The sequence below is a fragment of the Galeopterus variegatus genome, unplaced genomic scaffold (assembly GCF_000696425.1).
Source record: "Galeopterus variegatus unplaced genomic scaffold, G_variegatus-3.0.2 Scaffold302, whole genome shotgun sequence".
Lineage (NCBI taxonomy): Eukaryota > Metazoa > Chordata > Mammalia > Dermoptera > Cynocephalidae > Galeopterus > Galeopterus variegatus.
The window spans coordinates 428,225-447,218 of NW_007726413.1; the positions used below are offsets into that span (position 1 = coordinate 428,225).

At 34.3% G+C, this 18,994-nt stretch overlaps 1 protein-coding gene across 2 annotated transcripts in view; it reads left to right on the forward strand.

Annotated features, from left to right (window-relative positions):
• NEMF (nuclear export mediator factor) overlaps positions 1-18,994 on the forward strand; it is a 54,662-nt gene that overhangs the window by 33,879 nt on the left and 1,789 nt on the right. Inside the window, exons 17-29 of one of the 2 annotated variants that reach the window (XM_008567180.1) lie at positions 81-184; positions 581-643; positions 6,285-6,397; positions 8,003-8,060; positions 8,524-8,582; positions 8,668-8,788; positions 9,933-10,212; positions 10,994-11,036; positions 11,172-11,221; positions 13,030-13,183; positions 16,234-16,311; positions 16,465-16,662; positions 18,202-18,234. In XM_008567180.1, the coding sequence (XP_008565402.1) occupies positions 81-184; positions 581-643; positions 6,285-6,397; positions 8,003-8,060; positions 8,524-8,582; positions 8,668-8,788; positions 9,933-10,212; positions 10,994-11,036; positions 11,172-11,221; positions 13,030-13,183; positions 16,234-16,311; positions 16,465-16,662; positions 18,202-18,234 (1,354 nt within the window). Of the gene's footprint in view, positions 1-80; positions 185-580; positions 644-6,284; positions 6,398-8,002; positions 8,061-8,523; positions 8,583-8,667; positions 8,789-9,932; positions 10,213-10,993; positions 11,037-11,171; positions 11,222-13,029; positions 13,184-16,233; positions 16,663-18,201; positions 18,235-18,994 lie in introns of those variants that run through there. The other variant, XM_008567179.1, reaches the window with a different exon arrangement.

The window sequence follows — 18,994 nt, forward strand, 5'->3', positions numbered from 1 at the left end:
GGGGGGGGGGGGTGGGGGGGTATGATTTCAGGTAGCCATAAAGAAAAGAAATGTTAACTTTTTTTCTTTCAATTTGGTAGGTTTGAGAAATTTCTGTGGTTCATTAGCTCAGAGAACTATTTAATTATAGGTGGACGAGATCAACAACAGAATGAAATAATTGTGAAAAGATACTTGACCCCAGGTCGGTAAGATTAAAAGTCTAAAGAATTTTCTATTAAATGATTGAATCAGTTATCTCAATATTAGGTGGGGTTTTTTTTTTTTTTCATCTTATATTTTTTTGTTTGACAGACTTATTAGTAGGAAGATTTGATGCTTGCTGGTTTATGGTTTGTTGAATAAGCGCTTTGACACTTAAATTTTCATTGTAGTGAATAGTCCTAGAATAGTATTGCTAAGCTAATCTACAGTGTTGGGCTTGTGATCCTCTACTACATGAACAAAATAGTTTTCAATTCTTCAAAGTCATTATAGGTCAAATTTTTAAAAGCTTAATTTTTCAGTGCTAAAGTATAACCATTTTTCACATTTAGAAGTAGGACTTAAAGTATCATTTTTGTATTTGTCTTTAATTAAGGAGACATTTATGTACATGCTGATCTTCATGGAGCTACTAGCTGTGTAATTAAGAATCGAACAGGTAATATATCACTTTCTGTTTTTCAGAATTTTAGTTCCTTTCCTTCAAATATTTTTAGTGTAACTATAGGAAAAAGATGAATAAAGATAAAAAATGTATAATAATAAAAGGGCCAATCCATCAAGAAAATATAGCAAATATAAACATATGAATCAACAACAGAGACCTAGAATATATGAAGCAAAATCTGATAACTGAAAGGAAAAATAGTTGGAGACTTCAATACCCAACTTTTAATTATGGATAGAATAAGTAGACACAATATCAACAGGGAAACAGAAGACTTGAACAACACTGTAAAATTAACTAGATATAACCGCTATCTCTAGAACACTCCATCTAACAACAACAGAATATTCATTCCTCTCAAGTGCACATGGAACATTTTCTGGGATAGACCATATGATAGTTTGTAAAACAAGTGTCAATAAATTTAAAGCAATTGAAGTCATACAAAGTAAGTTTTTTTAACCATAATGGGGTGAAATTAGGAACCAGTAGTAGAAGAAAATTTGGAAAACTGAGTAATGTGTGGAAATTAATACCACACATAAATAATGAGTCAGAGGAAATCAAAAAAGCTATCAGAAAATACTTTGAGAGTAAATGAAAACGCAATATATCAAAACTTACAGATGCAGCTGAAGGAGTGCTTAGAGGGAAATGTACAGCTGTAAATGCCTATATTAAAAAAAGAGGAAAAATATGAAATCATTAACTTAACCTTGCACTGTAAGAACTAGAAAAAGATAAACCAAAGCAAGGAGAAGGGAGGAAATAATGAAGATTAGAGTGGAAATAAATGAAACAATAGGAAAACAATAGAGATAATCAAATCAAAGTTGGCTCTTTGAAAATATTCACAAATTTCATAAACCTGTAGCTAGACTGACCAAGAAGACTCAAAATCCTAAAAGCAGGAATGAAATAGGGACTATCACTACTGACTTTACAGAAATCAAAAGGATTATAAAGGAATATTATGAACAATCTTGTGCCAACAGATTCAGTAACCTAAATGAAATGGAAAAAATCTTAGAAAGATACAAACTACCAAAAGTGACTCAAGAAATAGAAAACTGAAACAAATCCAGCAAAGAGATTGAATTAGTAATAAAGGGGAAAAAAAAGTACTCACGAAGAAAATCCCAGGCCCAGATGGTTTTCACTGGTGAATTATACCAGATTTTTAAAGAAGGCTGAATACTAATCCTTCACAAACTCTTCCAAAAGATAGAAGAGACAGGAACACTTTCTAACTCATTCTGTGAGGCCAGTATTACCCTAACAAAATCAAAGACAATGCAAGAGAACTACAGACCAATATCACTTAGGAATATGGACACAAAAATCTTACAAAATATTAGCAAACTTAATCTAGCAACATATTAAAAGGATTATATGCCATAACAAAGTGCAGTTTATCCCAGAAATGCAGGGTTGATTCAAATTAATCAGTGTAATACAGTATATTAATCAAATAAAGAACAAAAACCTCATGGTTATCAGTTGATTCGGAAAAACCATCTGGCAAAATCCAACACCCATTTGTGATAAAAACACTCAAATGAGGAGTAGAAAGGAACTTCCTCAACTTGGTAAAGAGGTTTTAGAAAAACCTACAGCTAACAATCATACTTATGGGTGAAAGACTGAATGCTTTTTCCCTAACATTCAGAACAAGACAAGAATGTCTGTTCTTGCCACTTCTATTCAGTATTGTACTGGAGGTTCTATGTAGGCCATTAGGCAATAAAAAATAATAAATATCTAAATTAGTAAGGAAGAAGTAGAACTATCTCTGTATACAGAAGACATGAACTTATATATAGGAAAAAACCTAAGGAATCCACCCAAAATTATCACAGTTAATAAACAAGTTCAGCAATGTCCAGGATACAAGATCAATATACAGAAAAATCAGTGTATTTTAATACACTATCAATAAACAATCCAAAAAGGAAATTAAGAAAATTCCATAATAGCATTAAAAAGAATAAAACACTTAGGGATAAATTTGCCAAAAGACATACAAGACTTATAGACTGCAAACTATAAAACATTGTTGAAAGAAATTAAAGACCTAAATAAATCGAAGACATCCTGGGTGCATCAATTGGAAGCCTTAATATTGTTCTCATGGCAGTACTCCCCACAGTAATCTATAGATTCAGTACAGTCCATCTCAAAATTCCAGCTGCCTTTTTTTTTTGGCAGACGTGAGTAGGCTGATCCTAAAATTCAAATGGTAATGCAAGGGACCAAGATTAGCCAATGCATTCATAAAAATGAAGAACAAATATAAAGGACTCACACTTCTGATTTCAAACTTTCTACACAGTAACAGTAATCAGGGTAGTGTGGATACTTGCATAAGGATAGACATATAGATCAATGAATAGAATTGAGATTCCATAAATAAACCCTCTAGTTTATGGTCAGTTGATTTTCGACAAGGGTGCCAATACCATTCAATGGAAATAGAATATCCTTTTTCTTTTTTTTTAATAGATTTTATCTTTTAGAGCAGTTTTAGGTTCACAGCAAAATTGAGCAGAAGTTACAGAGATTTCCCATATATTCCCTGCCCCACACATGCGTGGTCTCCTTTATTATCAATATCCCTGACCAGAATGGTACATTTATTACAGATGATGAACCTGCATTGACACATTATCACATGTCCTTAATTTACATGTGTTACCCAGAGTTCATAATTACTTGAGGGTTCACTTGGTGGTATACTTTCTATGGGTTTGTACGTGTGTCCACCCGTGTAGTATCATGCAGAGTAGTTTCACTGTGCTAAAAATCCTCTATGCTTTGCCTTTTTATCCCTTCCTCCTTCCCCACAACCACTGATATTTTTACTGTCTCCATAGTTTTGCCTTTTCCAGAATATCATATAGTAGTAATCATACTATATGATACTATATAATCTGAAAAGTATGTAGCCTTTTCAGATTGGCTTCTTCACTTATTAATATGCATTTAAGTTTCTTCATGTCTCTTCATAGCTTGATAGCTCATTTCTTTTTTGTGCTGAATAATATTCCATTGTCTGGATGTACCACAGTTTATCCGTTCACCTATTAAAGGACATCTTAGTTGCTTCTGAGTTTTGGCAGTTGTGAATAAAGCTGCTGTAGACATCTATGTGCAGATTTTTGTATGGTCATTAGTTTTCAGTTCATTTGGGTAAATATCAAGGAGCAAGATTGTTGGCTCATATTTTAACATTATTGCTGAGAATCCAAAAGCATATAGCTACTTTGGAAGACACTCTGGTGGTTTCTTACAAAACTAAAAGTTTTGTTATTAAAATATTTTAAATATTGATGCTTTTGCATTCTCAGCAATAATGAATGAGAGTTCCTGTTGCTCCACATCCTCACCAACATTTGGTGTTGTCAGTGTTCTGGATTTTGGCCATTCTAATAGGTGCATAGTGGTATCTCCTTTTAATTTGCATTTCCCTAATGACATATGACAGAGAGCATCTTTTCATATGCTTATTTGTCATCTGTATATCTTCTTTGGTGAGGTATCTATTAAGGTTTTTGCTCTATTTTTTAATCGGATTGTTCGTGTCTTTTTGTTGAGTTCTAAGAATTCTTATATTTTGGATAACAGTCCTTTATCTGCTATGTCTTTGCAAATATTTTCTCCCTATCTGTTATCTTTTCATAGAATAATCTTTTGAACAATGAGGCTGGGACAACTAGATATCCACATGCAAAAGAATAAAGTTAGATCCTGTCTTCCCACTATTTACAAAAATTAATTCCACATGCATCAAAGCCCTAAACTTAAGAGGTAAAACTATGGGCCAACCCCGTGGCGCACTCGGGAGAGTGCGGCGCTGGGAGCGCAGCAACGCTCCCGCTGCGGGTTCGGATCCTATATAGGAATGGCTGGTGCGCTCACTGGCTGAGCGCAGTGTGGACAACTCCACACCAAGGGTTGCAATCCCCTTACCAGTCACGAAAAAGACAAAAAAACCCCTAAAACTATAATACTATTAGAATAAAACAAGGTGTAAATCTTCATAACCTTGGATCATGCAGTCATTTCTTAGATATGGTACCAAAGTCATAAGCAACCAAACAAAAAGCAGTTAAGTTGGACTTAAAATTAAAAACCTTAATCCAAAGGATACTATCAAGAAAGTAAAAAGACAACCCACAGAACAGGAGTATATATATGCAAATCATTACTCTGATAAGGGACCAGCATCTAAAGAATACTTGAGACTCAACAACAGAAAGGCAAATAACCCAATTTAAAAATGAGCAAAAGTTTCCAAAGATATATGAATGGCCAACGAGCACATGAGAGGATTCTCCATATCATTAGTCATTAGGGAAATGCAAATCAAAACCACAGTGAGATACCACTTCACACCCAGTAGGATGGTCATAATGAAAAAACGGACAGTACCAGGTATTGGTGGAGATGCGAAGAAATTAGAGACCTAATACACTGCTGATCAGAATGGAAAATGATACACTGACTGTGGGAAAAGGTTCGGCAGTTCTTCAAAAAGTTAAACATAATGGCCAGTAAGGTCAGTTCTTTAGAGCATGGTAAATTTCAAGGAGCAAGATATTTACCAGATTCCATCTTGGAAACAGCCAGCAAAAAAAAAAAATGTTAAACATAGTTGTGGCTCAGCAATTTCACTCCCAGGTATGTACCTAAAATGACTGAAGACATCTTCACACAAAACTTTTTTGTAAATATTCCTAGCACCATTATTTATAATAGCCAAGAAATGGAAACAACCCATTTGTCCATCAATTGATGAATAAGCAAAATGTGGTGTATCAGTAGAATGGAATATTATTCAGATTAAAAAGAAGTTTAATAATTATACTAGGGTACTTTGAAAAGTTCATGAAAAGATTCATTCCACAAACTTTTTGAAGTACCCTCGTACATGCTCTAACATGGGTGAACCTTTAAAACATTATGCTAAGTGAAAGAAGCCAAACACAAAAGGCTGTGTATGGTTTCATTTATATGATATGTCCAGAATAGGCAAATCCATAGAGACAGAAAGTAGATGAGTGATTGCCAGTGGCTGGCTTCGGAGGGGAAAATGGGGAGTATCTACTAATGGATATGTATGGTTTCTTTTTTGTGATGATGAGAATGTTCTGGAATTAGATAGTGGTAACTGTCACATAGCTTTATGAATATACTAAAAACCACTGAATTGTACATTTTAAAAGTGAGAGTTTTAAGGTATGTGAATTATGTCCCAATTCTATTGAAATCTAAATGTAAGGGATATACAAGTGTTGTTAATATGCCCTTCATTTTGATGATTCAGGCAATCTGTATTAATTCTGGAAGTCTTTAAACTTTAAATAGATTTTTCTAAATTATCTTTTCTGGAATGAAGTTAGAAGTGTCGATATAAGTGATAGGATAGTTCACTGACTTGTTTCGTTTTGCATAGATCATTTAAAAACCTGCCATGTAAATAAATAGTAACTTTTTATAATATTGAAATAAAAATGTGGTATTAGTATTTAAGATATAAAATGATTGAATCTGTCATGCTGCATGAAATTTTCATATCTTGCTCTATAGAAAGTCTACTTTGGTTTGAAATGTCATAGCATTGTTATTACAGGAGAAGCCATCCCCCCACGGACCTTAACTGAAGCTGGCACAATGGCACTTTGCTACAGCGCTGCTTGGGATGCACGAGTTATCACTAGTGCTTGGTGGGTGTACCATCATCAGGTAATAAGGGCTGTGGTCCTTTTTCTTAATTTATTAAGTGCTATTGTGTGCCAAATTTTGAGGGTATAGGAGTGAATAAGGCAGACAAAGTCCCTGCCTTGATAGAGCTTACATTTTGGTGGTAGAGAAAAATATGTGCATAATGTCAGGTAATAAGTGCTACATAAAAAAAATTTTTTTTAAGCAGAGAAGGGAATAGAGAGTGATAGGGGATACCATTTTGGAAAAAGTATCAGAGAGGCCTTTTTAGGAGGTAAGATTTTAGCAAAGGTTTAAATGAAGAGAGAATGATTCATGCAGTTAAATGTGATAGTGTTCCAGTTATGACTGGCATACTGACTTAAATGGTCTTTCTCCTGTTCATCTTTGTTGGAATTTTCTGAATTCTCTTTGGCCCTTCCAGAAAAGTAGGTATATCCTGTTGGGGTTTTTTTTTTTTTCACTTGGTTTTAGTTATTGGCCTTCTTTGCGATTCATGCTATTTGATTTGATGGTACTTTATTCCATATTTGACTTTACATTGCTATTAATTTCACATTTTCAAGAATTATAATTGATAATGATACGCTTTTAGAGGTCCTAATGCTATACAACAGGATAAAAAGTTCAATTCCATTATCCTCCCTTAGGTTTAGTTTCTTTTTTTTTTGTCTTTTTCTGTGTCCGGCAACGGATCGCAACCCTCAGTGTCGCCCCCGTACCGGACCGGGACCGGCAACGGGATCGCAACCCTCGGTGTTGCTCCCGCGCCTCGCTCAGCCAGTGAGCGGGAACCGGTCTGTATGTGGGATCCGAACCCTCGGGCGGGAGCGCCGCCGCGCTTCCCAAGTGGCGCACTATCCAGTGCGCCACCGGGCCGGCCCCTTAGTTTCATTTTATATCTGTTTATATTTATTATTAGCTGCCATACTGTGATACTGTGTTTTTAGGAAGTAACTTGGGGGATTTTAATATTGTAATATTTTCAGCCTCAGTACAGTTATAAAAATGGCTTTAATTCTTTTATGAAGACACTTTTTTAGGATGAAATTTAGTATGTTTTTATCCCTCACTATTTTAATAACTTTATGGCTAATAAAGATACTCTCAGATTTGGGGGTTTCACACATGTATAACATTTTTTTTAAATTGTGGAATAAATTTACTTACTTTTTATTTTGCCAAACTAGGATTTTTTTTTAAATATGCTATCATCTTTATTCCTTAAAATGGAAGGTTATTTTATTACTTAAAAAAAAAATCTTAGAAAAGGATTTTGTTTAATAAGTATAGCTTTATTTTAGTAAATATAGCATTATAATCTTATTAAACTATCCTTACTTTTCTCATAACATCTCACACTGGAAGAAACCAATGGAGCAGTTCTGGCTCTAGTTCATGGCATTCGAAAATTACTGATGTAGTGGATCCTTTGTTATTTCTTTCTTTGTTAACTGCCAGAGGTATATGCATCACTGAAGGAATATCTATCCTTCAGTGTTGAGAATTTTTGCTAGATTACAAACTTTTCAAAACATAGTGCTGCTAACTTAAATCTGACTTTCTGAGTTGAAAAAAATGAGTATTTCTTAAGGTAAGAATATAATGTATTACTCTGTTCTTCAGGTGTCTAAAACAGCACCAACTGGAGAATATTTGACAACAGGAAGCTTCATGATAAGAGGTAATGGCTTGACATGAAAAATATCCCTAGACTTGTCAGTGGATTATGGAGACAGGTTTGAGAACCATCTCCAAATATTTTCAGGACAGAAACTAATTACTCTGATTTCACATATGAAGTCTGTTATGAAGTAAGAAAACTTTTGCCTTGGTTTAGCAAATTTAGCATTTGTCATGTCATCTTCACATATAATTTTATTGGTGAGAATATGCTTTCGGATAGTTTAGTTATAAGCGTAATTGCCCTTTCTTATAAAAATAGATTATTCAGGGTCTGACTAAACCAAAAGATGAGAGCAAGCATGCATATTTTTCTTAATTATTGTTCCTATATATAATGCCAAATTCTGTAAATGGGAAACGTTCTTCATGACAGTAAATGACAAAACATATGACCATTGGTATCAGGTATTTTGCAAACAAAGAATGATTTTTAAAACACTAATGTATGTTATCTTTTGTAGGAAAAAAGAATTTTCTTCCTCCTTCCTATCTAATGATGGGGTTTAGCTTCCTCTTTAAGGTACTCTTCAGCTTCCTGGTTATTTTTTTTTCTGGTTTTCATTAGTCTTTCCTAAAGTTCCATCAATGAAGAACTATTTCTGTAGGTAGATGACCCTTGTGTTTGGAGACATCGGGGTGAACGAAAAGTCAGAGTGCAGGATGAAGACATGGAGACACTAGTGAGTTGCACAAGTGAGCTCATATCAGAAGAAATGGAACAACTAGGTAGTTTTCAAATTTTAATAAATTAGCTTGTGGTGTTTTTTATTGTCTAGTTTTGCTTCTAAATCCTTACTTAGAAGATCCTGTCTCTTGGGATAATAGAAATTTTTTTAAAAATCCCCAAATACTTGCTATCAGTTTTATAGAATTTTGTTTTTGGAAATGTTAAATATACTTATTCTAGTGAATTAAAAAGTATTTAATTGGATCCATAACTAGTATACTTTAGTGTATGTTTATATAGTAAAAGTTCATTATTTGGCATAATGCATAAATGTGTTTAACAAAGATAGACTCATGTATATATGAATTATCATTTACTTTTGGGTTTAAGAATTAGATGTGATAGTTGAATTTATAACAAGTGAAATTTTTCATGTGAGTATTTGTCTTGATTTAATAATATATTTGCTTCAAGTAGAGAGCAGTCTATGGTTGCTGGAATAAATTTACCTACCCACCTAAGGGGACTACGGAAAGTATGCCCTCTACACTACTTTTGTAGTTATTCTCTTTCCTGTGGTCATTTCTTTTTAGACGTAATATTGCGTTCCGTTTACAACTACTATTGTGCTACAAGATTCTATTGGTTGATGCTTATCTTGTCCCCCGCACTTTATGAAGTGCTTTATCTACATTATTTTTCATTTAATTCTCACAACTGTTTTTGTCAGATGGGTGGTGGCACCTAATTTTACAGGTGAGACAAGTAGACCCTATTATTACTATTAGATAATGTTCCTTCTGCAAAAATGTGAGCACCTGCTATGTGCCACTTATATAACATGTATTATTTCAGTTTTCATGTGGAAATCACAAAAGCAGCAGAATTTATATAATTAATTTTATTATCTTGCTTTTGGGGAGTACCCAGCAAAGGCAAGTTACAGTTTTCATTGTAGAAATTGTAGCAATATCCAAGAAATTTATTATGGTAAAGAATCTTGGACCTCATTTAGTCCAACCTATTAATGATACAGATTATCCTTTTGTCTAAGCCAGAGTACCCTTTGGGGATCATCAAGCATTTTTCTGGTGATCTTTTGGGGAAACAGGAAGTCAATGGAATATTTTTATGACATTCTTAAGAAAATTATCTAGCTTTGTTGGTAGTGCCACACTGACTTTCCTTATGGTAATTCCACAGATGGATGTGACACTAGCAGTGAAGAAGATAAAGAGGAATTACATGAAACTTCTGGAGAAGTGGAACTTGTGGCTCAGGTTGACCAACAGGATATTACTGTTCAGAGTGGTGGAGATGAACCAAATGAGGAACCAATTCAGGAAGAAAGCTCTGAAGATGAAGGAGAATCTGAAGAGGTTATAAAAGATTGGGAGCCTGTTGGTGAAATGAAGGATGAAGAGGAAGAGACATTAAATTATCCTGATACTACTATTGACTTGTCTCACCTTCAGTCCCAAAGGTAATTTAAAAAAAACATAACTTTAAGTTTGTAAGCTGGGAATGATGATGAGGTAATCCTTATAAAGATAACACTAAGACTGACTCCAGTACTTTTACCCCCCATTGTCCTATTATTCAGTACTTTTACTCTCCATTGTCTTATTTTTCACCATTTGATTGGGTCTCTCTGTAAAGAAATTCCCTGGGTCAGGATAGAAAAATACAAAAGTAAATATAAAAGTAGCCAAACTAGGTTAAAGTAGAAACAAGTACATGGTTATAAATGCTAATAGCAAAACAAAGGCAATTCCATTAAAAAAAAAAAAAAAAAGGTGTTTTAGTCTTTAATGTCTTACTGGTCACCAAGTGAATAATCAGTAGTTATAAAAGCATTATTATTGAGGTAATTAAGAACAGCTTAGGAGTCATACAGACCAGAATTGAGTCTTAGGGTGTGTCCTTGGGCTAGTTACTCTATTTTTAAGCTTCCGCTTCCTGCTTGGTGAAAATGGAATGGTATCCCTTTCATAGGATTTTGGTTAAGATTTTATGAATGTAAAGCATCTAGCAGTGCTTGGCACTTAGTAAGTTTTCAGTGAATGTCACCTATTTAAAAATATATATGAAAGTGTGGAGAGAGAAACAATTTGATTGTATCTTTTCTTAATTTTACCAGTTTGAAGATTTGTATGATTGCCAGTAATTAAGAGTATGATATGGAACTTTTTCAAAGTTTTGGAACTTTGCAAATGAATGTCTTTTATAAGCTAGTAGACTTCTCTTTCTGTTTGTTTTCATAGGTCCCTCCAGAAATTGGCTTCAAAAGAGGAATCTTCTAATTTGGTAAGCTATTTTCAAAGTTTTATGAAGAACATCATGTTCTTCTCAATGAATAATTTTCTTCTTTTTAATTTTCCTTTTTGAAAAATTAGTAGTGATGTTATTGTATTTGCTTGTTTTTTGTTTTAATTTTATTAGAGTGACAGCAGATTACAGAGCCGGAGACATTTGTCAGCCAAGGAGAGAAGGTAATAAAACATACTTGTGTTATCTAATGAAAAGCATGCTTCTATTTTTAATTGACAGCTCATCTCCCACAGATCACCTGGCTGTTCTAAAGACTTCCTTTATTAAAATCACCAGGACTTAGCACAAATCTTTAGTTTTTAATATTCAGCTCTTAACACATTTTTCTGTTTTAGTGCCCTTATCTGTCACTGTAATCAGTGAGGTAGATCAAGTAATAAAGACCTTTTATTATGTAAATATGTACAATAATGATGTACATTTGATGTACAAAGACTGGTTCTAGGATAATATGGACAGGAATAAATAGGAATACCTGAAATTAGTTAGGAAAGTTGTATGTAAGATAAAATTTTTTGTTTTAATCAAAAAGCAGGTCTTAGGAGGCAAGTAGAAAGACAGAGGCAGAAGGAAGGGGACAACTACTATAGGATGGGAAAGATTAAGCCTAATAAAGCACTCCAAGAAGAGGCCCTAGATTGGAATGGACAGTTAAAGCCTTTTTGTTTAAAAAAGATAATCATTGAACAGTTACAGAGAACTCTCTCAGTACATGGCACTATGCTAGATGGTGAGAATATGAAGAGATAAAGTATAAAGTTCATGCCTTCAAGTAGCTTTTGAATCCTGGATTTAGGAAATAGTCATAAATATATAAATAGTGTTGTCTGAAAGTGATACACTAGTTCAGGAGTGAGAGATTGCTATGGGTTCAGATGTTTTGAGAAATACCATTAGCAGTATATCTTGAAGATATTTTAGCACTTAGGTAGAAGGAAGAGAGACTCCAAGGAGAATTAGCATTAACAAAGGGACAGGGGTTTAGAAGTAATATGTGTGGGCCGGCCCGGTGGCACACTGCTACAGTGCACTGCTTGGGAGCGCGGCGGGGCTCCCGCCGAGGGTTCGGATCCCACATACAGACCGGTTCCCGCTCACTGGCTGAGCGAGGTGTGGGCCCAACACCAAGGGTTGCAATCCCGTTGCCGGTCCCGGTCCGGGCGCAACACTGAGGGTTGTGATCCATTGCCGGACACGAAAAAAGACAAAAAAAAAAAAAAAAAGAAGTAATATGTGTGGTGCTTTGTGGAAATGATAGAAAGTTTTTATGTTTTGTGAATTGGTAAATGGTAAAATTGGAGAAGTTGAACTTGGGCCAAAAGTGGAGAACTTGGAAAGACAAGCTAAGTATTTTGGACTTTATCCTGAAAGTGACATGAAGAGAACCTTTGGAATATTACGAATAGGAATGCAACATGGTTAAACAAGAAAGATTAATATAGATGTTCAGGTAGAACAGATTATGAGGAGACTGGAGTAAGTCTGAGTGGGAAGAGGTGAGTGCCCGGTATAGGGCAGTGGCATTGGCAATAGAAAGATATCACAGTAAGTTTCCCCTTCTTCCTTAATATGCTTTTTAAAAATCCATTTATTTATTCAACCAACCAGTCAACAAATGTTTTTTTGAGTGCCTAAGATCTGCCAAGGCCCTGTTGATACGAATCCCAGTACCTGGCCATCCAGGTGTTCAGGGACGGAATGCGCCTAGTGAGTAAGGATAAGTCAGGAGCGACAGTGTGTTGAGTCTGGATGACAGAAGGAATGATAGTCCATGAGAGATTAAAAATTTGCAGCTTTTTCCTGTATGATGATTTGATCCTCTTTGTATACTGTAGTGTGGTGATTACTAGATTAAGCGGAAGCCATGATCTGTTGTGGATTATACATGTTCCCTTTCCCATATAATTTTTCAGGCCTCTAAGATTTTGAAATTGTAAGAATGAGATGTTTCTGTTTCATTTGTATTTAGGGAAATGAAGAAGAAAAAACTTCTAAGTGACTTGGTGGATTTAGAAGTGATAGAGGAAAAGGACAGAGAAAAAGAAAGTGCTGTACACATTGAAACTCCTCAGAACACAACCAAAAATGTTCCAGCTGTTCAGCCAATGAAGCGAGGACAGAAGGTAATAAACTAGGACAGTCTGTTAAAATTAGTACAATATGGTTCACAAATGAAGGTGTGAGGTTCCTCTTAATTTTTAAAAATTTAAGTGAAATAGAAGATGTAGGCAAAAGACATATTAGTTGAAAAGATATAGCATTTAAGGAACATTGAGATCACTGTTAATATGTTCCTTAGACCTCTAAGATCATCTACATAAAAGTTCTCATTTTAATTAAGAGGAATAGGAGATTGTGATTTGCCAAATTCACCCAGTTCTAGTAAGTGGCAGAGCTGATCTTTATTGAGAATTTAGCTTGGTAGTTTTTTTTAATTAGTATGATTTTGGTTAGAGTTTTTATGTATTTTATTTAAGGTGAGTGATGAAGAAAAAGGTAGTGGATATAGAATATACATTTTTAAATGTAGTAGCAGTATAAAAAAGAGGGAATTATGGGCTAATAATGTCGGTGTATCTTTTTAAAAATTAAATTCTTTGGAATCTTTATAAAGATGTTTTATGATCTTCTCTTCATCTATAGTGGTCAGTTTCCTATGCCCTTTTTCCAGTGAGCCTCAAATAAATGAAGGAAGATATATATATGGAAGGAAAGATTCGATACAATAAAAATGTAAATTGTCCCCCATATTAATATGTAAGTTCAACATTCTGATTCAAATGACTTTAGTCAGAATTGAGATTTTTATTAATTTGATAAAATAATTCTAAAGTTCATTCGAAAGAGTAAATGCTAGAGAATAGCCAAGGAAATCTTGAAAAAGATTAATGAGGAGGGATTTCCCTACTAGGTTGTAAAACATTTAAAGTGTTAGAATTATTAAAACAGTACGGTATTAACATAGGAACAGACAGAGAAATGAAACAGAATAAATCTAGATGTAGGATCATTAACTTTATTTAACATTTTAGTATGTGATAAAATATTACTACAGATAGTTTGAGAAGGTATGAAATATTCAAAATTGATGGTTAACCATGTAAAAACAGTACCAGAGTAAATTCCAGGTAGAGAAAACAACCATCAATAAGGTGGGAAGACAAATGGCAAATCCAGGAAAAAAAGTGATGAAAGAAATGCTTATGTAAACACAGGGAATTTTTTTCACCCATAAAATTAAAAGATACTACGTGTTCAGTTACTCATTAAGTACACACATGGGAATTTCCATCAAAAATCTTAACAGTACATCAGTACATCTACTCTGACTCAGCAATTCCACTTTTAGGAATTTATCCTAAAAAAAAAAAATCATGGGTATGCACTAAGGATGTTCATCAAGTTGATATTTCTAATAGCAAAAAAACTGAAAATAATCTTAAATGTCCAGCAGTGTGACATAATATAACAATAAATGGTGCATTTATATAATGGAATATTCTGCAGATAGACTACGTTCCAAGGTAAATCCTGATAGAATTTTTTAAGAATGTATTAAATTTTTAGATTATTTTGTGGAGAACTGTCATCTTTACCATATCGAGTCTTCCTGTGGAAGATTGTAATTGTGGACTATAATTATGTAGAAGGAGCACTATAATTATGTAAGAACATTTTATATTCTTTAATAAAGATATATTTTCTTATAGAAGTCTTACCCATCTTATCTATTCCTAGGTAACCTTATATTTTTCTTATGATTCTTATTACTTTTTATAAATGGTATTTTATTTATTTATCTAGCTAGCTATCAAATCCCGGACCTTGGTGTTATCAGCACCATGTTCTAGCCAACTGAGCTAACTGTCCAGCCTACATGGTATATTTTGAAAACTTTAATTTCCTATTTATTAGTTGCTCATAAGTGGGAAGACAGTTTTCATCTTTTGATCTAGTAATGGGTAATCCTATTGAGTATTTAATTTTAATCCTTCATCTGTAGGCAGTCATATTGCCTGCAAATAATGGCTTTTCTTCTCTTCTGGCTCAAAAACATCAGTACAGTATTTCATAGAAGTATAGTAGTGTATGTATTTTTGTTAATTACATTACGGGTACTATTCTAAGATTTTTAACATTGTGGGGTGTTTCCTATGGGTTGTTGGTAGACATACTTTTTGAAGGGTTATTTTTAATAATGATAAGTTAAATTTTAATGAATGCTTTTTCTGCATTTATTGATTTCTCTCTGTTAATCAGCTGATATGGTATATTACTTGAGAATATCTATTAATCTCTTTTTTTTTCCTCATACTGTCCTTGCCTGGTTTTGTTATCTAGGTTATACCAACTTCATAAAATAAGTTTAGGATCTTTCCCTCTTTTTCTGCTCTTTAGAACTTTGTATAAAGTGGAGATTATTTATTCCTTGAAATTTGACAGCAATTATAAAACTAGACCTGATGTTTTGGTGTTTGTGGGTAAGATTTTAAGAATTAAAATTAGGTACATTCAAGTGTTCTGGTTTTGTTGGTTTTCTAAAGTTATACTTTCTAAGAAACTGTTCTTTTCATCAGGCTTTCCATTTCTCAGTTAAATTTATTGACAACAGTATTAATTTTATTCTCGATTTGTTTGAGCTAAAATATACATAGAGTAAAATACACAAATCTTAAGTTTTTAGCTCAGTGAAGTTTTATATGCACACATCTGTGAAAACACCACCCAGATCAAGATACTTGGAATGTTTTCAGCATTCCAGAAGGCTTATTACTCTTGCCCCTTTCTAAACATATCTCCACATGGACTACTACTCTATTCCATTTTTACCTTTTTATTCCTTACAGTTCTTGCTCAACCTGAAAAAATGTCTCCTTTCTCTAAATTATCTTAAAACAATTTTTTTCACCTTTCCTACAATATTTAAAATACATTGTGTCAGTTTATCCTTGCTTCTATATACATGTTCTCTCTACCAGACGGTAGGTTCCTTGAGGATGAAGACTATGATTTATCCGTCTATCCATCTTTGTAGCTCCCATATTGTTTATTATAGTGGTGCCTTGTTCAGTAAACATTTTTGGCAAAAAATTAAAGAAGCACCTTTTCTTTAAAAATATTTGTTGACATTTTTTATTGCTTAGTTTTTTCAACTAAAATCTGATTTTTGTAGAGTAAAATGAAAAAAATGAAGGAAAAATACAAAGACCAGGATGAAGAAGAACGTGAACTTATCATGAAATTGCTGGGAGTAAGTAATATCTAAAAACATTTCTTTTGCTTTTCAGTGGGCATTCAGCTCACTGTCTAGCATATGATAAGCATTCAATACAGTTTTGTGTAAATACTGACAATATTGTAAATACTGACATTTACTGATTTTTTTTTCCTCTACGAATTTAAGTCTGCTGGTTCAAACAAAGAAGAAAAAGGGAAGAAGGGGAAGAAAGGAAAAACAAAGGATGAACCAGTAAAGAAACAGCCCCAGAAACCCAGAGGTGGACAAAGGATTTCCGACAGCATTAAGAAAGAAACTCTGTCCCTTGAGGTTATAACTCATGAGTTACAAGACTTAGCTGTAGATGATCCACATGATGACAAGGTAAGACACTTAACTGCACAAGTGAGCTTTTGCTTCTAAATTAGGGTGACCAACCATCTCAGGGTTCCCAGGACCTGTCACTTAACAGTGCAAAAACCAGGATGAGTGGTAACCCTATTCTTAATGGAAAGTCATCTTACAAATACAACCTGAAAGACTAAAATTGCAGTATCTTAAGTATAAAAATGGTGTTGTTGCCAGCTAATAAAAAAACTTACCACAAACCCTTAGAAAATAATTTTATAAAAGGCTTTATTTGATTCTGATGGGAACTGACTTTGAGATGAGTGGAAAATAAATTTTCACTTCTCTAAGCTTTTCTATAGGAATCTGTGCTATATTGTCTTACATAACGTTGTAAGTGGCTACACAGTTAAAAGTGTCAAGTACCCTGGTTGCAAAACCAGTCTGGCTAAGATGGTTGTCTAATTGTTTTATCAACCAGATTCAACAAGCTCAGTCTTAATTATGTTTTCTTAGGTGAATATATACATCTTCTTGAAATTCTGAGCATTTTAAAATTTGTTTAAAATACAGGCTAAATCAAAAATTTTTTACTTTCATGACCAGCATTGTTTTTATTTAGTTAAAGCTTGAGTTATACTGTGTGCTCAGTTCAGTGTGGGTAATTCTTAGAGGGATTATGTATTACTATTTTCTTTTTTTCCCTGCTGAACAGTGTTATTGTTTAGTAATACTAAAAGTCATTTTGGCTCTCAAATTCTGTAATTTATTCTGTAAACCCAGACTCATAAATACTCATGGGAAGGTGCTTTGGTCTAAATGTTAGTATCCCCTCAGAAGTCATGTTAGAACCTAAATACCCAATGTGATGGTATTAAGAGGTGGGACCTTTAGGGAGTAAAGTCATGAGCCCTCAAGAGTGGGATTAGTGCCCTGAGAAAAGAGGTTGAAGCTGAATGCTCCTTTCACCATGTGAGGACGCAGTAACAAAGTGCCATCTTTGAGGCAAGGCCACACCAGACACTGAATCTGCTGGCCGTGATCTTGGACTGCCCAGCATCCACAACTGTGAGAAGTAAATTTCTGTTGTTTATAAAGTATCTAGTGTAAGACATTTTGTTAGAGCAGCCTGAACAGACTGAAACAGTAGGTTATTTCCAGATAGATTTTTCTTAAGTAGGCAAACAAAATTAAGTGTATCTTAGGTACATGAAAAAATTTATCCTAAAACCATTGAATAGAGATTTAAATTCTCCATTTTCTTTTCCCCTGGCATACACATCAAACTTGGTTGTCATTTTAAATTGTCCCTATAACTTTGACTGCTTTAGCATACATGTTATGTGAAAGTTTACTTTTTTCCCTTTTCAGAAAACTATCCTTTTTCTCTTTGAATGGCATTGCTTTTACACACATACTAATCTACCTCAGTCTTGGGACACTGTAGAAGACAACCTTGGGGCTCTTATTCTGTGGATTAGATGTGACAGTTATATCACTGCTTCTTTCTCTTTGTGGTTTATTGATGTGGAATTTTGAGTTATAGTTGACTTTATTTTTATATGTTTGGAACAGGAAGAGCAAGATCTGGATCAACAGGGAAATGAGGTATGATTTTGTGTTGGGGATCCCTCCTTCAAAACTCAGTGCAGTCCAGTTCCCAGAATATTTGATACACAACTTTTTTTTTTTAATAAAAAGATGACTAGTAAGGGGATCCCAACCCTTGACTTTGTGTTGTCAGCACCACGCTCTCCCAATAGAGCTAGCCAGCCATCCCTATATAGGGATCCAAACCCGTGGCCTTGGTGTTATCAGCACAACACTCTCCTGAGTGAGCCGTGGGCCGGCCCCACAACTTCTAATTAAAACCTAAAAAGCTAAGACAAGACTGCAGCTCTGGAGTCAAACTTTCTGGGTTTGAATCTCGACTCTACTGTATATAAATTGTGCAGAGTTGGAAACATTATTCTTTGTACCTCAGTTTCCTCATCTGAAGAATTGGTGATAATATTTGTCCCTACCAGGAAAGAGCTGTTTGGAAAACTAAGATAATATATGTAAAGCATTTAGAAAAGTTTATGGCACATAGCAAACACTCACAGTTCAGCACCAAGCATTTTTTCCTAAATCTGTTTACTCATGTCGTTAAATAAATGGAGGCAGTCTTATAGGCAGCTTACCAAATGAAAACTTTTTAAGAAGCCTTGGGATTTCTTCTAAGAACAGGTAAGAGAGAAGGTGTTCTCACCCAGGGTTTGCAGTTTTGGCACTGTTAACATTGGGGATGGTTCATTCTTTGTTGGGGGGCTGTCCCATGCATTAGAAGATGGTTAGCAGCATCCGTGGCTTACCACTACATGCCCCC